Below are 20,118 nucleotides of genomic sequence, written 5' to 3'. Positions count from 1 at the left end.
CCTCAAACAGGTCAAATGCAGAATCCTGAGGAAGTAGGTCGTGATTATTAGACAGCTATTAAAGTTAAGAGGATATTGATAATTTTCTAAATAAGGAGATAGTATTCATAAATACAACTGTTTAAGTTGTTCAATTGATAATCTTTTTCAACTCCATAAAACATCATATACTAGCCAAATACATTTTCGATTAAAATCTGACAGCATCTCGGAAAATATACAACAGATAACCCTGTTTCCAAGTAGCATCTAGAACAATTGCAACACCGAAACTGTGCAATTTTAAAAACATTTAGTAACAAAATACAAGTAACTAGTCTACAATAATTACAATTCTTTGCACACATCATAAATGAATTACATAATACAGACATCATGAATAAAAACATGTGAAAACAAAACATCTACTCGGCAAATTGTCAATTAAGATGTACTATATTTCCATAAGACCTTGTCCCTCTGACCGCGACATAGATCTTGTGTCAATGCCCTCTCCATTCCCCTAGTGGCTGGGTGGGTGCAAATATGACTGTCAACCCTCGAAAGTGTGGACATTCTTTTCTCCTCAATGAAGCATCCTGTGGATTAGCCTGTATTATTCTTCGAATAATAATGCGTTAACCCAAATGCATTATTAAAACAAAGTATTATAATAACATATGTATTCTGTTTAGTATTTATACATGAGGAATATAGGAATGCACCGCCAACCACCGTGCCCAACACTATCCTGACCTGGTAACTAAGTTATTTCATCGTCCCACTGAAGCTGGTGTGCGACCACAATAATTGATATTATTTCTTTTCCATTTTTGCTCAAGCCTAAGGTGTTTAACCTGAAGTTGTTTAACAGAGTACGAATGAGTAGGACACATTGATGCCATCCTTCCTCGAATGAAGGTCCACTGTGAGGGACAAAAATTGAACCCTCGGATACTACCCTTCACTACCTCATTATAAATGGTACCAATGAAGACAGCCTCCGTCTCCTTAGTCCAGATGGCTCTTCATTGCGTTGGGAGGATGGAAATGTATGAAGCGCTTAGTGCAGATTTGGCCATCTATTGTGTAAGGATATACAAATTAAAGAGGTATCACTAAATTTCCGCTAAAGGATTTGAAGATAACAGCAGCACTAAACATATCCAATAAACATATTCAAGTTATAACGAAAATGAGTCAAAAAATAACAGATCAACATAGCAACTCTTGTTTCACATGCTCGTTCGGTGTATTTCTCTAGAATTGTGAAACAGAGAAGTATTCATGAGACAGATGCTTACTAATATGCACTATTATGAAGCTCGCCCAATAACTATACTACATGTATTTGAACGTTGTGAAGTAAACAAGAAGTACCTAATCAAATTTGATACACATGAAACTCAAAGTTTTCCAGAATATAACTTAACTTGAGAAATGGTAGTGGCACTGTAGAAATGGGATGAAAAATCTCTCCAGATCTGCTACAGTGGAAGGAATAGGTTTCTCCACTTTTTCTCAGAGGAGGGAAAAATTCTCTCTTCCAAACAGAAGTATCTCTCATCTGAGTGACATGAGATGGGTCAAAGCCCCACAAGCAAGCACACTAACTTTTCTCCGCCAAACTTTCCGAATTCTCTCAACTTCTCCACATTACATGCAAAGAAATGAAGGGACATTTATAGGCACCACAAAGCAGCCACTTGCTCAGTGTTCAAATTCAACCATGCTTACTAAATACCTGAGTGGCATAACCACCAACTCTGCTAATAAATAAGACTTCAGACATTGGGAAAGGATGTCGGATGGTTATAGACACCGCATCAGATACGAGAGGAGACAAAAACTGTAGTCCTAGATATTTTGGGCACTGGTTTGAGGGTTTAGGATTTAACTGTTCATGGAAATGTAAATGCCACAACTATCAACATGACTTTGTAGTGTGCACTCGGAATTCTTCTTAAGAGGTTCAATTGAGTATATACAGTATTTGTTTTCAGAGCCTCATCAGAATAATTTCCCTCACAAATAAACAAATAAAACATAATATGAGTATAAACACAAAATAATGAATTTAAGATGTTGCCTTACCAGATCAAGCTCGAAGGATGTTACAGATTGCAGCACTAATGCTTTTACAATCAAGCTCCATTGTCTTCATCCAGTTCTCAAAATCTCCAATTTCCTGTCGATAGATATGCATAAAGCTCTCTGAATAATGGAGTATCCTGTGTTAAATTTAATGAAAATCTTGAAAGAACACATGCTTAATTTGTAGTTCTGATTCTTATGAAATCCCAACATACCACTACCATAGAGATGCAGGGGTGTGAGCGTTGATTTCTTTTCTCAAAGATAAGAAGACACTGTTATACTTGAATAAATAGTAGAAAGTATTTGATTTTCCACCATAGTTGTTTGATTAATTATGCCCATTTACATAGTGAGTACTCTAGATAAGGCATATGAGATTGCACTGAACTGAGAATGGTATTATAAAGATATTAACCATTGGTTTCAAGGAATTATTCATTGATTTGAAAGAGGCGAGCCAACAAATAATTGCCTCAGAAAAAATATCTGTATATATTTAGCCTCATTTTTCGCTCCCAGAGCGACATGCAGGTATAAAGCCCAGTCCTAAGAAGAGGGTGAGATATGATGTATAACCATGTAACCGTTACACAACCTTTGTACTTTTTAATTGTAGCACTCTCATTCTCACATGACAGTGATATCACTCTGCCTTTTCAAACTTTTTCCACAAACCTTAATTGTACTTCCTAAACTAACTCGGAAGTATGAAATAAGTATATCTTTTACTTCTCACATGCCATTTATGGATGGACGTATATCGATAAAAATAATTCTCAACCTGGCAAAAGTACTACACAAACACACAAGATACATATAAAAGCCACTTAGATGAGATATTTTTCATCAAGTCAAAGATCTAACAACATCACGTATTTACAACATGGCCAATTAATGTTTCATAATGGTAATCAGTTGCCAAGGCCCAGATTATAAATACAAAAAACAAAATTCAGAGGACAGTTTTCAGAAACCAACATATTGAATCCAAGAGCAGCAAAATGGCCTGAAGTTGACTCAATAGTTAAAAAACAGCTACGGACTCAGAGACTTGCGACATGAAAACCATTTCTTTTATCTCTATTTATGATTGCACGGTTCATAACCAAGGGACACATTGTATGAATTACTCCACATCTACACACTATTTAGTAATCAATTCAGTTGCTAACCTTCACAGCATTATTGATAGCATGAGAAGCCGTGAGCCACTGATCAGTTTGCTTCGAGAATCGCATAATAGTAGCTGCCAATGCTCTAATTTCCATTTCTATTCGCTTCTCATTTATAAAGACCTCTTGAACACCCCCATTAACTGCATTTACCAACAGATCTGATACATGCATTGCCTTCCCAATAGCTTCTTTCTTGGCTTTCTCTAATCTCATAAGTAATATTACCCAAAAGAAAGCGAAAATTAAAAACAAAAGAAAAGAGAAGACAAAAGCAAACCACAGATTGAGTTCGATAATACACTATATTTTGCAAACAACAACATGTCATCAAATTAGGCATACATTCCATATAAGTATTACTGACCAGTGTTTTCACGAAGCTCAACAGAGGCATGATTGTGATCATTGATCATTTGAAGCAGTGAAGCTTCGAGACTTCCCACCTCCACCTGATACGATCTCTCCATTTCCAAAGCTGCATATGCAGCAAAATACAAAATTTAAAGAATATAAAAAAGCATAAAACAAATTCAGTTCTTATGCCTAATTATGCTTCATTTTACAAGGATCAGAAATGAATTCCAAGAGTTCCAATTCTAAATTTGAAATTGGGTGATAATCTTATCCAATAAACTAGAAAGTTTAAATTGAAAGAAGATTTTACGCAAAGAGAAATCTATCCATCAGCCAAGGTTATCTCAATGTAAACCCATGGATTACTATTCAATTTATACATAGTCTTCATTCATCTAATTACACAGTAACACATACCTCTGATTTACGGCGACGGCGGCAATAACCAGACCAAAGAGAGAGAGAGCAACACGGAGAGGGTGCACGATGGCGGGAATAAACAGAGCGAGCGAGAGAGAGAGAGAGAGACTTGGCTGGTGAGAGAAGAGAGAATCAGAGAGTAGGGGTGAGGTGAAGGCTGAAGTGGTGGTGGGGAAGGGAAAATGATTTAGTAAAATTATTAAAAATATAAAAAAATATTATATATTTTCTTCCCTCCACTTTTCACTCTTTTCTCCCCTCGTAGGGGTGGCATAAGAGTCGAGTCGGCTCGCGAGTCAGCTCGATTTTTAGTTTGAGCTCAATTATTTCTATTCATCAGCTCGTGAATTTTTTTTATTTTTATTAATTTATATATATATATTTTATTTATAAAATTTTTATATATTTAATTTTATATTAAATACTTTATCAATTTTATACTCAAAATGACCATATATTATAATTATTAATCAATATCATATATTTTATTTTGAATAATTATAAATTATGGTACTTTTATTTATACATTTAATTTTATACAAAAATAAATTTAATCAACAATTTAGTAAATTATAATATTTTTTACAATTAAAATTATTATTTGATATGACACATATAAACTTTATGTTCAATTTTAATATATATTTGTAATGTGTTATACTTTTTTAAAATTGACAAGTAATTCACTTAGTATATTTTTTTTTTATCTATTTTTGAGTTTTATATTTATAACAAGATACATACAAGCATTATGCAATCCATTTTATTACTTATAAATTTATGTCGAAATTTAGTGATTCCTATGAATTAATCTAAAAATAATGATAATAATAATAATAATATTGATGGTTGAACAATTTTAATTATTTTTATTATATTATCATTATATATATAATGTGATAAAAAAGTTTAATCAACAATTGCGACATCTTAAAATTTGGACACCCGATTCATACCAAACTTAAATATATATAGCACTTGTCCATTAGATCATATCAGACGATATGATTTAAAATCACATGGCATGATTAAGCGATATACCGTCTTGAATGATTACTCTTATGTTCCAAGTAAGATATCTTGACATCCGTATATCCAATAAGTCTAAAACTTTACCAAATGTATTTTTCTGTAAGTTTGATGATATCTAATGGTTTGATCTGAATTTTGATGGCCCGATTAACCTATGTGGTTCAACAATGTAAAATGATAGTTACATCAATGTAATACTAACATTTATAAATATATAAATTTATTGCAGATTGTGAACATATATTAATCTCAATTATAAAATATTTTTATGTATTTCAATTGTATTATTTCAGATAATGGATGTTTTTATATAATTTTAAATTGTTCAGTACTAATTATATTACTACTAAACTAATCTATAGTTTATATTTATAACAATAAATTAAAATTTCATATTATATTTTGGTATGTTTATAACATAATATACATTATGCAATCTATTTTATTACTTATAAATTTATATAGAAATTTGATGATTCCCATGATTTAATCTAATAATCAATAAAAAAAATAAACTCGAGCTCATCATATAGGAGCTGAGCCCAAGCTCGAGTCAGAAAACTCAAAATTGAGCTCAAGCTTGAATTCGAACTCACCAAAAAAGGTCGAGCTCGATCGAGCTTGACTCATTTACACTCCCCAACCTACCATACCCACTTTGAATCAAAGAGGTGAGCAAGAAAAAGGTGAAAAAGTGAGACAAATATTTAATATTTTAAGAAAAATGAAAATGTGTCGATTAGAAAAAAGAAAAAGAAAAGAAAGAAAAATATTATTATTTAATACAACAACTAATTGCTTTTTCAAAAAGTTCAAGAAAGCTACTGAATTATATTTTATTAAATATTTAATAGAAATATTTGGATTCAATAATGAAAAATGTTAAGTGAGTTGAAATTTAACGTAGTGGGGTCAGGAATTGGTGAGGAATAATACTTGGTGGTAAACATAGTGGCTAAATTATATTTTTTGTCTCATAAGTGGATTTATTTTCAATTTTGGTCTCACATTCAGGTTAATTCGCACATTGAGTCCCATATATGGTTTTCTTTTTCAATTTGAGGACCATTGAGGGATTTTCATTCAATTAATAACGACAGCTGCTCTCTCCGTTAGTAAATACAATCAAAATAAGAGTAAATTATATTTTTTGTCCCATAAGTGGACTTGTTTCTAGTTTTGGTCCCACACTCAAGCCAATTCGCACATTTACGTGTGGGACCAAATTTGAAAATATATCCACTTATGGGACAAAAAATATAATTTACTCTTATTTTGATTGTATTGACTATCGGTGAAAGCAACTGCCGTTATCAATTGGACGAAAATCCCTTAATGGTCCTCAAATATGTGGGACTCAATGTATGAATTGACCTAAGTGTGGGATCAAAATTGAAAGCAGATTCACTTATAGTACAAAAAATGTAATTTACCCTAAACATAGTGATACCCTAGTTGTCTAATCACAAAATATTGAGACAATAATCACACTTTACTTTTTTTTTTCGTTTTTTTGTAATGAGATTAGCCACTATGGCACATAATATATATAATTAAAAGCAGAATAATAAATTATTATGAGTGAAAAGAATTGTTGGATACAGAATTTTGATAATAAGTGGAACCAACATCCATTTGAGAGATGACATTCTTTAGAAACAACAAAGTGTACATAGCCAATAGGTGAAGAGTGACAGTAGTTCAAAGAACGCTTCGGCTTTTCTTGACCCAATGGACAACCACTGGGACTTTCCTCCGCAATGAGAAACTGCTCTATAAATTTACCACATCAGTAACATTACAGATCCTGATAAATGCCAAAAGTATTCAGAATTCTCTTAATAAAAGACAAAATATTTCAAAATGCTTTTCCAAAAAACTCAGTAGAATTAAATGAAAATGTTCAATTGAAAAGGATACTTATAAAAAAATTATGATTTTTTAAATTCAATAGCCATATTTTTAGCAAATAGACACATTATTTCACTAAAAAAAATGCATTATTATTTTTTATAATGAAAAATGACATCATTTCACACTATTATAATGGTTGGATCGATAATGATTGTCATCACTAATCATCGTCCATATATCACGGGCTTTTCATATATATCGTACATGATACCCAACTATGATTTAATATGATTGAAATTAAGAAATTTTATATTTTAAGTTGTCATTCACTATTAGATTATGAGTTCGGATCATACGAATGTAGGTATTTAGTCTTTTAATAGTAGTATATTATTTTTTTTGTTTACTTTGAATTTATTATTTAATTTAGGGTGTTTGGCATAATACGGGTTTTTATTGCTAAATGACATGATACCACTATAATCAAATTATTATTTTTTAACATATTTTATATTTAAATATTTTCATAAATAATACACATTAGTGTATGTAAATGTATTTAATATTTTAAATAAAATTTAATAGAAAAGTGTTCACATTTTTTCTACATGTACATGGATACGATATGATGAATTTTCAAATTAAATTTTATAATTTAAACTTTAAAATCACTTGAAGTTAGACTATAATACTAATTATATCATTATTATTATGTTGATTGATGGGACAAAATAAAAAAAATTCTTTCATATATTATAATATTTAATAATGTTATCTATTTTATGAAAATTATATCAAATATCAATGAAATCTTATAAATAAAAGGTAAAATATACATATACAAACTTGATTTGATAATACTTGATCTCATGATTTTATTATCATGAATAATTAATTTTATATCCTAGTCAATTAAAAAATGAATGTCATCTCCATCTCGTACACTGCGTACATTGCCTGATTAGAAGCACTTTCTGTGGACAATTGATGGACCTGCTTCATCGTATTCAGCCTTTGCTATCCACATCTGTACAAAATATGATTGGATTAGAATATGTGAAGGATCGATGTTCCTTCATCGATTAATTATGTGTTGTGTAAGACTCTAATTACCTGTTGGAAAGTGCTGAGAGATGCCAAGATGGAGCCCCCAATCCAGACACTGTACTTCCTTTCAGGAGGAGCAACAACCTTAATTTTCATGCTACTTGGAGCTAAGGCTGTAATTTCCTTGCTCATCCTGTCAGCAATTCCAGGGAACATGGTAGTACCACCACTGAGTACGATGTTGCTGTAAAGGTCCTTCCTGATGTCGACATCGCACTTCATGATGGAGTTGTATGTAGTCTCATGGATTCCAGCTGCTTCCATTCCGATCATTGAGGGCTGGAACAGAACCTCGGGACACCGGAATCGCTCATTGCCGATGGTGATCACCTGCCCATCTGGCAGCTCAAAGCTCTTCTCGACCGAAGAACTAGTTTTTGCAGTCTCAAGTTCTTGCTCATAGTCTAGAGCAATGTAAGATAACTTCTCCTTCATGTCTCTCACAATTTCACGCTCCGCGGATGTGGTGAAAGAGTAGCCACGTTCGGTCAGGATTTTCATCAAGTAATCAGTAAGGTCACGGCCAGCCAAGTCGAGACGAAGGATGGCGTGTGGGAGGGAGTAGCCCTCATAGATAGGGACGGTGTGGCTCACACCGTCACCAGAGTCCAACACAATACCTAAGCAGGAAATGTAATAGGAAATTATCCTTTGGAAGCTGCCATCACTAGCTCAAAAATCGTAACAACATCTCATTATTCTAAATTGTACATCATACATCAATCACACTGAAAGATTATCTTACCGGTGGTACGACCACTAGCGTACAGGGAAAGCACGGCTTGAATAGCGACGTACATGGCCGGAGCGTTGAACGTCTCAAACATAATCTGAGTCATCTTCTCCCTATTGGCCTTGGGATTGAGAGGTGCTTCAGTTAGGAGGACGGGGTGCTCCTCTGGGGCAACACGAAGTTCATTGTAGAACGTGTGATGCCATATCTTCTCCATGTCGTCCCAATTGCTCACTATCCCATGCTCTATCGGGTACTTGAGAGTTAAAATACCACGCTTGGATTGAGCCTCGTCTCCAACGTACGCATCCTTTTGCCCCATACCCACCATAACTCCAGTGTGACGGGGGCGCCCAACGATGCTAGGGAATACAGCTCTTGGAGCATCATCTCCAGCAAATCCAGCCTACAACCAGTACAAAAAGCAGCCTCGAGCTATTAGTGAACAAAGCATTGCGATATCGCATGCCCAGAAATTTTAGATTACATATATGTACCTTAACCATTCCTGTCCCATTGTCGCACACGAGTGGCTGAATGTCCTCCGCTTCTGCCATCTTAATTATACTACTTTCTGTACTCAATTAGTAAGTTTCAGTAAGTACCCCAAAATGAAGCTGCACATGCACATGCATATGCATGTCACTCTACACTACACCACATGGCAAATTCTAGCCCGAACCCAATTCTATCGGCCAAATCAGATTCGACAAGCAACAATCTAGAAAATGAGAATGAAAATGCAAAAGTGTGTGTATACCTTTTGAAAAGTGCAAATTCTTGGAGGGTAAACAGATGGGAAGAGACGAGGAGAGGAGTATGTATGTATACGTTTGCAGTTAGCGAATTTGGGAATAGTGAGTTGAGCTGTTTATATAAAGGGAATGTGTTATAATTAAGTAGTATGAATGAACGGTGGAGGGTGAAAGGTTGGTTGGGTCATCGTTCTATTTGAAGTGGTGGTGGCTGCATCACACTTCCCTATTTTTATGCTTCTACGCTCATTTCATCTCACTTCATTCACTCCATTCCTTTTTTCTTGCTCTCTCAAACTTTTTACATTCATTTTCTTCTTTACGCAATTCTCTTTCTCTTTCCTATTGTTGAATACAAATTACTTTGGTGTAAAAATCAAATAAGTATAAAAATTCACTTAATTTCGGGAAATTAAGTTTAAAAAGTTGCCCCATATTTCATAAACGAAGGGGGGTAAAATGCGTTTTTAGTCCTATAAAATAAGGGTAGTTTTTTTTGGTATCATAAGTATGGCGAGTCTGATTTTTAGTTACATAAAATTTATAATCACGCGTTTTTAGTTTCAAAAGATCATATGCGGTGTGGATTTGATGCTAAAATGCATTGTTTGGGGCGCCGTTATAGTCCGGGATAAATCTAAATTACCCTCCTAAAATATTGAAAAATAACAAAAATCACCCTAAAAAAGAAAAAAGGCAAAGGGCCTCTCCAACCTTTTAATAAAAAAACATATTACCCCCCCTATGCAGGATTAGTGTAGTTCACTCGCCCATTTTTGCGATTTGTTTAGTTATTTTGGTTTAGCTAAAATAGTTAAATCAATCACAAAATGGGCGAGTGAACTACATTGCCTAACGGATGTGGGGTAATATGTTTCTTTATTAAAAGGTTGGGGAATCTCTTTGCCCTTTTTTTCATTGTTTTTTGTTTTTTTGCCCTTTTCCAATATTTCAGGAGGGTAATTTGAATTTATTTCCTTTTCATTCCAAACAACGCATATGACTAATTTTTGGGACTAAAAAGAAGTAATTTTGAATTTTATAGTACTAAAGGCGTCATCTATTAAAGTTATGGTACCAAAATAATTGTATTCTTATTATATGAGGCTAAAAAAATATTTTATCCGTATAAATAGTATTTAACCCCTCTCCGACTTTGTTGTGTTATTCATGCGCTTCGTTTTTGATTGATTTTTTGTATTTGATATGTATATTTTATGTTTCTACATTTGATAATTCAATCAAAATCACATTTGATAAAAATAAGGATAAAAGGCAATTTTCGTCCCTAATTTCAGGCCATTCTTGTTTTAATCCTTTAAGTTACTAGGGTCCAATTTTGGTCTCGTAAAACTGAAAAAATCTCAATTTTGGTGCATATTTGGTCGGAAAATTGAGTCACTCGCCGGAAAAAGTCACATGCCAGGCATGTGACTTTTTAAATTGGGGCTTGCATTGTGATTGGCTCAAAAAAAAAAAAATTGTGGATAATGGACAATTTTTAGTAGAAAAACTATATAAATATAATTTCCATGCAATCAATGAATTTCACCTCTAATCACTCCATGCAAATTTGAACCCTGGGACATTTGTAATTAGCTATACCCTGGCTTTCATCATTTGCAAGTATAAATTATGTCTCAGCTGCTTAGAAATCAAATATGTTCTCATTTCCCAAAATTAAGATGGAGAAAAATGTTTCTGTACTAGTTCTGTTACTCATGCTACTCTTAATTGGTAATGTTTCTCTTTGATGATTCTTGTATATGTGTAAGAATGTTTGCTGCTCTTAATTGGTAATGTTTCTCTCTAATCATTCTTGAATGTGTAAGAATGTTTGCGTATGTAGAATAAAATTTTTCACCAGACTATTTTTGAATTATTTATTTTCATATTTTTGACATGTAATAATTCTGCTAAGTTTTTAGCACTCATAAATCATAAGTATATTTTTTATTTGCATATAAACAGTTGATTCAACCAATAACCAGTTGAAATTCTCTTTAGTTTGTAATTACTCATAATTTTTTTCATGAAACAATGTCATATAGTTAATTTCATGAACTAAAAGTAAGCAATTTCGTATTTTACTGGACCTAAACAAAAATAGATATAGTTATCGAACTAAAATTAAAATTAAGCATACTTAACGGACTAAAATAATACTTTTTCCGAAAAATTATCAATACCCTCTGATTTTAACATCCGCCTAACAATGAGCTCATTCCGTTAGCCTCTACTAGGTTTCCATCAAATTTTATGGTCAGCTAACCAAAATTTCCGTTTTGGATTATGAATTATAATTTTATATATTTTTAAAAAAATTTAAAATACTTTTATGGACTAATATGCCCTATGGATTATTTACTTTAACCTCAATTATTTTTTACATTTTCTCAATTTTTTTTAAATCAGCAAAAGTAAAGTAGTAATTTCCTCCTCACTATCAGGATTAATAATTCTTTCATTTGAGGGGGGTGTTTTTTATTTTTCAAACAACGAGGTGGGCATTCATAATTATGTTCGATCTCATGGTAGGTAGCTATATTTTATCCAAATTTTAATCTAGATAAAGTTTAATTGCACATTCGTGCAAGTAGCGTAGCAAGTACAATAAACCGTTATCTGATTGTTATCTATTATTTTTAAATGTAAACAAATTACGTTGCAAATATGAATTCAATTTGTATTAGTTTAGGTTCGCTAAATTAATTGCAATGTATATAATTTTCATGGTAATATTCGGTTTTTATTTATGGAATTAATACTATAGATGAAGTATCGATACAATCAGAAGCACGAACATGTTACTCAAAGAGCAAGAAGTATCGTGGGAGATGTTACCTTAGAAACCAGACAAGCAACTGTAAAACAATCTGCAAACGGGAAAAATTCCTCTCTGGTCGATGCTCTCGTGGAATCTGCTTCTGTTTCAAAAAATGTGCTGATCCTTTGCCACCTCCTCCACCTTCTGACGGAGGTGAAGGAGGTGGAGGAGACGATGGTGGGGAGGGACCACCATCTCTCGAATAAATCGAAGTAGCTTGCTTTTTCTTTCTTTCTTTCTTTTTTATTGTTTGCAATTACCAGTTGAAGTAAGAAGCAATAATAAAGTTGATTTCGTTTTGATTTACATTGTAATTGGCATAATTCGTCCCATTTTCAGCGACATGTGCGTGTTACGTTGTTACATTTTGTTAGTTTTGGACAGTGAGTTGACTTCATGGATCAATACTGTTAAAAAATCGTAACCCATTAGTGACCATTTCTGTAAGTCATGGAACATGACCGACTCAAATCATTTTAGTGACAAAGATGAAGGATGAAAAATATAATTGTCCCAAATCTTTTCCAGTATCGTCTTGATTTTAGGGCATATCAAATAACCCATTGCCTAGCCTTGTTTCATTTAACTTGCATCCTTGGAATCAACAAATTCATTATACCTTTAAGCATAGGTTTAATTCGTTTAATCCTAATTCTAAGAATAAAAGAATTGAAACTTTGACACATGTTGAGTAGGATATCACATTTAATGTTTGGACTGAAATGAGATCTAGACCACTGGTAGGGAGGTTTTTTCACCAACCAATTATAAGCATTTTAATGCGGTTGTTCACAATGTTTTTTTTTTGGGAATCAGACAACTGAAGTATGAATGTTAGCCAATTCCTCTAACCCCTCTATGTTTCCATCCATATCCTCATCTAAAATTAAAAAATCAATATCAAGATCAGACTCTTCAAGATACGACCAACTCTATCTGTTTTCCCCCAAGTTGTCTCAATATTTCATGTTTTTCCCTAAACCATCACTTTGCATATTCACACCTAAGTGCTCTAAGTATATTTCCACCTCTCTGCTTCTGTGAGAGTATGTTAAAAGCCTATAAATGTTTGCATCGCTTTGTGTATATGTATAAGCTATGCCCTAATTTGGACTGAAACTTAAAAGATTTAGAATCACAGCCTAATTCTTGTATTGTAATCTAATAATCCCAAACATCTCCTAATCGATATTGTCAAAATAGTCTACACTACACCCTCAATTGTGCTTAATAGGTTCCATTTTCATAATATCACCACGAATTATCTTCATAGTAAAACAGGTTGCTTCATCAACTGAATCTAAAAAATAAAGTATAAAGAGCAAAATTTCCTATATCACAGGATTTTTAGTAATCAACCTTAATAAAAAGTGTAAAGTGCAATTTACCCCATATGTTTAAATAATGTTTAAAACCCGCCCTGTGAAAAAAAAAATCCAGTAATCCCCTGTGTTTTTCAAAAAATATAACAAACAGACCCCCTCAAGCCAGATGTGTTGCACATGCGCTTTGAGTGCGGCTGAGAAGCTATGCTTTTTGGCCTGTGTAAAGATATTTTTGCACTTATTATGCTAAATTAAAGACTATTGGTTTATTTCTTTCATGTTTTCATGTTTTACTCTCATTTTCCCATCATTTTGGCCTCATTTTTGTACTTTCTTTCTAAAATATGTAAAATCTAGAAAATTATCTATTTATTTTGCAATGAATTGTGTATAATTTGCTTTAGTTTTGGCCTGGAATTCACTAATGTTGTTGCCCTATTTCAGTGAATTAACTTCAACAATAGCAAAGATAAATACATTAAAAATAGAATCACTAAATCAATAAATTCATTAAAAACAAAACCATTGAAACTGCCAACTGCTGATATAAAAATCATTCAAAGTGCAACAAATCATTCAACGTGCTAATTGTTAAATTCATTCAAAGTGCCAATTGCAAACATAAAAATAATTTAAAGTGCAATATTTGCAAAAACCTGAACAATGCATAACCTGGCAAAAACTGAACAAGCCATAGCCCAAATTACTGTTTCAGACAAAAACAAAATCAGAAATTAAACGATTTCTACCCCAATATCATGGTCTCCTTGGCCTTCTTTTTGAACAGTCCCTTATATTTTGTAAAACCTCCATAATGATTAGCCGCTTATTTCTACTCCTAATAGTGGTTGAAGCCCCTTCCCCCACGATTGAAGATGGAACAGTTGGAGGTGGAACACCTGGAGATGGAAAAGTTGAAGGTGGAATAGCTGGAGGTTGAACAACTGGAGATAGATTCGAATTCCCCCTTCCTAATAAATCTGCATTTCTTCTCCCTTCATACCCAACTCTTTGTTCAGAGGTAGTGTAGATTGTGCATTTGAACCATATGCTGATGGAAAAAGCAGTCCACAAGCTGCTTCTAATCATTTAAAACTGGGGTTCAAAGGTATAATGAAAAAATATGCTCATCAAGGTTTTGTATCTTTGGCTATAATTACAACGAAATTAGGCTCATACTTAATTGGGCTATTAAGGGTGGATATTTATGCACACTTAACATAGAAAACTTTTTAGGATGGTCCTAATGCCCTTATTACTTTCACCACACCAAAATCAACAATGCAACCTCAATATGTATAACCAAGCAAGTTCTAAAAAATCAAATCAAAGATGACAATCAGACAATTAAACCAAAATATAGCAGCACTATGTGTTACTCACAAGCATTCATCATTCAAAACAATTATCAAGACAATTGGAACAAATGCGTCACGTTTGAATTCTTCCCTATTCATGTCAATTGTCTCTTGCAATCCTAACAATTTATTCATTTATAATGTCAAAGAGAGTCAAATTGGGATTCAACAGAACAAACTCAACATGCAACCAAAAAATTAATAAATGAAAGCACATCATCTCGAACCAAGATTATCATGAAAGCATAAAAGTCCCCACCCCCACACTTAAGAATGACATTGCCCTAAATGTCCTGTACCCTAGAGACAAAAATGAGAATAAAAGAGTATAATACTGCCCTAATGACTGAGAGCGAAAGTTGGGGTTCCCATCGAGGTTGCTGTCAGTTAGGGGAAAGCGACGTTTTTTTTTTTTTGCTGAATCAATAGTGTGAACGAGAAAGCCGTGGAGTGTCCATCTTGAACCTGTTAAAAGCACTAGATAATTGCAAATAAAAGAGAAGTAAGCAAAAATCTGAAAAAAATGAAAAATCGTATGTCAGTATCAGAGAAAGAAAAAAAAACAGAAAATAGGGAATAAGGGGAAAAATGGAAACATAAGAAAATAAAAAAAAATGTCTGAGTGTGACGAAGCGGCGACTGGTGGATAGTAGTCGTTGTAATGCCACCGGCAAAATGTTGGAGGATATGGCGGCACTAGCATGCGCAACATTACGAAAACCTATCCCAAAAGTTTTGAAGATGGGAGAGAGATAGTGGAGAGAAGAAACAATGAAAATGGCGACTGGCGGGATTGTGGATGGAAGCGCGTCGCTCGATGAAGATGGTGTGCTGTTTTGCGGCGGCGATGCAAAGTCTGGTGACCGCCGAGAGCAGAGCGGTGGTGGAGCTGCACAATTGTGAAAGGGTTGGAACCCTCTTTTGAACTTTATGCCTAATTAGGGATTTTTATCTATTTTTTGATTTTTTTAAATATAGATAAAAAAAATAAGGGGAAAAGAGATAAGGAGTATAAGGATCGAAAAATTAGGAAACAAAAAGTGAAAATAAGTGGGAGCATCAAGTCGAGCGTGCTGGTGGTAAGTCGTGGGTGAGGACTATCAAAGATTTGCGAGACTGCAAGTGTCTTTTGCATATGCCGTAGGCACGGGCTGTCAGAAATTCGCTCGACTAAGCTTAAAAGTGACCTTGTAAAATATAACACCCATGGGTTGCCTCCCATGTAGAGCTTGTTTAACGTCATTAGCTCGATGGTAGGATTCTCAATTGGTGTAAAGTTGAAGAGGATGGTCAACGGGAAATGGTGGTGTTCCCTTGATATATTGCTTGAGCCTTTGCCAATCCACTCTAATAGGACCTTTGTCTTTATGATGCCACTTGTTACTGTCCTTCGATTTTTTCCTTTCTCACATGAGATTATGCTACGCCTTGGTGCGTTCCTTGTATAATTCAACATTCTTGTAAGCTTGATTCCTCCATCTCTTCATCCTATTAGGTTGACGTCATTTATTCTCACTTGTTTTTTTCAATCGATGCTTCAACTGGTGGTTTTACTTTTTTATTGGGAGTAGATCCATTAAAAACAACACCTTTTGTAGTTTTGACTTTAATTCTTGTCTAGTGTTTAAAAAATTTATAACCTCCTCATGCTCTTCTTTTATGTCCTGCAAATTATCCCCATTAGAATTGTTTATGCAATATTCTATGGGATCATCACATTTGACTAAATGCGCATCATAAGTTCCAAGGGTATTAATGCTATCAATTATAAATATGTCATGCTCCTTCTTGTGCAAATATTTCATAGGCTTAAACACATTGAAGACTATAGATTCATCATTAACTTTAATATTGAGTTGACCTTTTTGCACAGCGACAAGGCTCTACTCGTTGTAAGAAAAGGTCTTCCTAGAATTAATGGCATAGCTTTATGTTCTTTCATATCTAGCATGATGAAATCAATAGAGATGATAAATGTGCGTACTTTGACCAACACATCTTCCATTATCACCCTAGGATACTTAATGCTTCTAGTGGAAGTAAGCTCATGCATTCCAAGTTTTTCAAAAATCGAATATGATATCAAATTAACGCTAGCACCAATATTTCCTATAGTGTAAGGGATAGAAAAACTCCCTAGATCCTTGAGTTTTGATGGTACTTTATTCTGTAGAATTGCCGAGCATTCCTCATTAAGCTTCACCGTTTCACCTCCTTCCCACTTTCTCTTGTTCAAAAGCACCTCCTTCAAGAACTTATCATACTTATCATAGCTCGGCATCTACGTAAGAGCATCAATCAGAGGGATGTTAATATGAATCTTTTTCAATATCTCAATGATAGTTTCAAATTGTTTATCCAAGTTAGCCTTCATAATTCTTTTAGGATATGGAACATAAAGGGGAACAACATTTAAATTAAGTTTAAGAGGACCCCTTATTATTTCCTCTTGGGGTTCCTCTCCTTTTTGAGTTTGTGCTTCCTCCTCTCGTTCTTTCGATGACTCTTCTCAAATAGATCTTTCATTTCTCATAGTGATGGCATTAACTTGTTCTCTTGAGAATTTCTCTATGCCACTTGGGAGTTGTCCCTCTTTTCTTCTAGAGACTATGCTTGCCAATTGTCCCTCTTGCACCTCCAAATTTTGAATTGATGTAGTTTTATTTTGGAATCGTGTGTTTGCTACTGTGATGAAATTGAAAACCATGTATTCTAAGTTGCTCTTCTTCTCTTGCTAGGCTTGCTGCTGTGATTGATGATATCCCAATGGTCCTTGCTGCTAATTGTCACTCTACAAAAAGTTAGGGTGACTACGCCATCCCGAATTATAAGTGTTGGAGTATGAGTTGAAATTAAACCTGCCACCATAAAAAACAAAGTTAGCATCTCCATGAATGGCAAATTGATTTCCTACTTTGCAATCTCGACTTAATTGTCCCATTTGACCGCATGCACCACAAAGTCCTATTGGTGCATCTTTCCACATTGTAGCTCCAAAATTATCCATTCGTTGTGTTAGTGCAGCCATTTGAGCAGACAATGTGGTTACTGCATCGACGTTGTGAATGCCGATTACTCATGCCCATAGGAGTATGGATTGCCCATAGGAGTATAGATTGGTTGATATCTCATCAATGATATTCAATGCTTCTGATGGTAGTTTCTTCATAATAGTGGCACCTGCAGCTGCATCAATTGGAGCTCGGTAAGCTAACATGACATTGTAAAAGGTTTGTACCGTTGGCATACGGGGAACACATGATGAGGGCATATTCTAAGCATGTTTTTGAAATGTTCCCATGCATCATGCAATGATTCCCTTTCTAACTGCACAAAGGAAGTAATGTCATTTAACATTTTAGTAGTTTTAGTGGCAGGAAAGTATTTAGCAAGGAATTTATGTGTTAATGCAGCCAATGTAGTGGTACTACCAGCAGGTAAGGACTGAAGCCAATCCTCGGCGTTATCACATAATGACAATAGAAAAATCCTAAGTCTAACAGTATCATCACTAACACCATTAAACTTAAAAGTATCACAAATCTCAAGAAAATTAGCAAGATGTTTGTTGGGGTCCTCGTCAAGCAAACCAGAGAATTGCACACTTGATCAAATAATTTGAAAGATGGCCGGCTTGATTTTGAAGTTGTTGCCCTAGACAGTAGGCTTAGCAATCCTAGAGATTGTCCCATCAGCTGTTGGGAACAAGTACTGTATTATCGGTCCTTTTACAGCTCCCATATTCTTCGTAATTGTCTAAAAAATTGCAACTTGTTCTTCTATAGTAGAACTTCCACTATTTTTGCTTCTTTCAATAGTGTTTTTTTATCGATGGAATGTTCTCTGAATTTCTGAGTCGAAGTGTGCCAACTTTCCACCACTGCTTCATTTCATAAAGTTGTTAACCATACAAGAGACTAGGTGAGGCAAAAAGTAAACATAATAAAAATTCAAATTAACCAAGATTAGAGAGTTCTGATATACTTCAAATTAAATCCTCGGCAACGGCGCCAAAAACTTGATTGCAAAAATATATGTGTATCACTAGCAAGTGCACTAGCTATCAAGTAGTATAACAAATATCAATCTCATGAGGATTAAAATGAAGTACCAAAACTATAAGTAATCTACGATTATTTGGACGAGAATCAAGTGGTAGATTAATACTACGGAATGCAATAATTAAGGGAAGTAAGGCAAACAAAAGTGTTGGAGAAGATTTAATGATGAAAAAAAGATGCTAAGGCTATAGGTCCACCTTACTGATCGAATGAATATGAAGTTAACAGATTAATCTAACGAGCAAGTGTTCTAATATACTGAGGTTCTTTTCAAGTTAATTCGATATACTCTTTCGAACTATACCAAACCTATTACTATCAAGGAATTAATGGATTCCTCCAGTCTAAAACTCGTGCAATAATACACTAAGATCTTTGAACAACCTTTGCAACTAAATGAATCATTTCTATGTGTGTCTACATATCATCAATTCACACCACAAATTATCCTATCCATTATGCCGAATTTTCTTTCAGTTCATCAACATAATTAGTTCAATCTAAAAGATGATCAGACTCTCAAATTATAATAATAAGCATAATAATTTGCAAACATATCAAAATTCGGTAAAAATATTCAAAATATTGTCTCCATTAGGCTTCCCAAAACCTTAGCAAAAAGTAAATTAGTTCATACTAGCTCGATCTAACACAAAGAAGAAAGATTTAGAAAAACCCATTGGATAGAAAATCAAGCTTGAATGGCTATCACTCCTGGGCCAGATCTACTTCTCCACTCGTCTCATTGTCTTTTCTTCATGCTTTGATATCAATTTCAGAATTTTCTCGAGGCAAAAAGATGTCCTTCTCTTATCTCATTTCTTCCCTTTATGCTAGTTCTTCAATATGGTAGGATGGACAAGGAATTTATCTTCAATCAACCTTTATTTTCTTTCCTAACTAATTCTATTCCTACCAAGCTTCTCAAAATATTTTACAAGTAAATAAAGTAGCACCACAACATGTTTCGTATCAGCACTCAACTTAGGAATTTTTAATTTTCGCCTACCGCATGTCCGATAGCCCGTGGGCACGAGTAAT

At 34.0% G+C, this 20,118-nt stretch overlaps 2 protein-coding genes, 1 non-coding gene and 1 pseudogene across 9 annotated transcripts; 1 reads left to right on the top strand and 3 right to left on the bottom strand.

Moving 5' to 3' along the window:
- Window positions 1-168: 168 nt before the first annotated feature.
- On the bottom strand, window positions 169-4,210 carry BLOS1 (GCN5L1 family protein). 7 transcript variants are annotated; one of them, XR_002287303.2, is made up of 7 exons: window positions 4,023-4,210; window positions 3,616-3,726; window positions 3,249-3,454; window positions 2,074-2,167; window positions 951-1,061; window positions 736-836; window positions 169-578 (listed from the first exon to the last, which is right to left on the bottom strand). XR_002287303.2 is itself a non-coding variant. In XM_011082444.3 (5 exons), the coding sequence occupies exons 2-4, from the start codon at window positions 3,716-3,718 to the stop codon at window positions 2,078-2,080; spliced, it is 399 nt and encodes a 132-aa protein (XP_011080746.1). In that variant the 5' UTR covers window positions 3,719-3,726; window positions 4,023-4,210; the 3' UTR covers window positions 169-600; window positions 2,074-2,077. The 7 variants fall into 7 exon arrangements, 3 of the variants coding, with proteins under 3 accessions (XP_011080746.1, XP_011080745.1, XP_011080744.1); XR_002287301.2 differs by lacking the exons at window positions 736-836; window positions 951-1,061 and adding an exon at window positions 1,413-1,625 and having other exon boundaries at window positions 169-590; XR_847958.3 differs by lacking the exons at window positions 736-836; window positions 951-1,061 and adding an exon at window positions 1,413-1,625.
- Window positions 4,211-7,801: 3,591 nt separating this feature from the next.
- LOC105163915 (actin-1-like) lies at window positions 7,802-9,599 on the bottom strand. The gene is made up of 5 exons (XM_011082447.3): window positions 9,512-9,599; window positions 9,249-9,325; window positions 8,764-9,157; window positions 8,025-8,638; window positions 7,802-7,938 (listed from the first exon to the last, which is right to left on the bottom strand). The coding sequence occupies exons 2-5, from the start codon at window positions 9,306-9,308 to the stop codon at window positions 7,873-7,875; spliced, it is 1,134 nt and encodes a 377-aa protein (XP_011080749.1). The 5' UTR covers window positions 9,309-9,325; window positions 9,512-9,599; the 3' UTR covers window positions 7,802-7,872.
- Window positions 9,600-16,841: 7,242 nt separating this feature from the next.
- LOC148787905 (uncharacterized) lies at window positions 16,842-18,757 on the bottom strand (annotated as a pseudogene).
- On the top strand, window positions 18,270-18,376 carry LOC148787906 (small nucleolar RNA R71). Its single transcript, XR_016066265.1, has one exon. It is a non-coding gene; the product is annotated as a small nucleolar RNA R71 (small nucleolar RNA).
- Window positions 18,758-20,118: the final 1,361 nt, after the last annotated feature.

The sequence above is a fragment of the Sesamum indicum genome, linkage group LG6 (assembly GCF_026168435.1).
Source record: "Sesamum indicum cultivar Baizhima isolate 11 linkage group LG6, ASM2616843v1, whole genome shotgun sequence".
NCBI classification, from domain to species: Eukaryota; Viridiplantae; Streptophyta; class Magnoliopsida; order Lamiales; family Pedaliaceae; genus Sesamum; species Sesamum indicum.
This window is presented reverse-complemented; position numbering and strand designations above follow the sequence as displayed.

Coding starts and splice junctions, on each gene's coding strand:
- BLOS1 (XM_011082444.3), bottom strand. CDS start 3,718: ATGGAGAGATCGTATCAGGTGGAGGTGGGAAGTCTCGAAGCTTCACTG. Junction 3,455..3,615: donor TGAGCTTCGTGAAAACACTG/GTCAGTAATACT, acceptor TTATGAGATTAG/AGAAAGCCAAGAAAGAAGCT. Junction 2,168..3,248: donor CTATCAATAATGCTGTGAAG/GTTAGCAACTGA, acceptor ATCTATCGACAG/GAAATTGGAGATTTTGAGAA.
- LOC105163915 (XM_011082447.3), bottom strand. CDS start 9,308: ATGGCAGAAGCGGAGGACATTCAGCCACTCGTGTGCGACAATGGGACA. Junction 9,158..9,248: donor ATGGGACAGGAATGGTTAAG/GTACATATATGT, acceptor TACTGGTTGTAG/GCTGGATTTGCTGGAGATGA. Junction 8,639..8,763: donor CGCTAGTGGTCGTACCACCG/GTAAGATAATCT, acceptor TTTCCTGCTTAG/GTATTGTGTTGGACTCTGGT.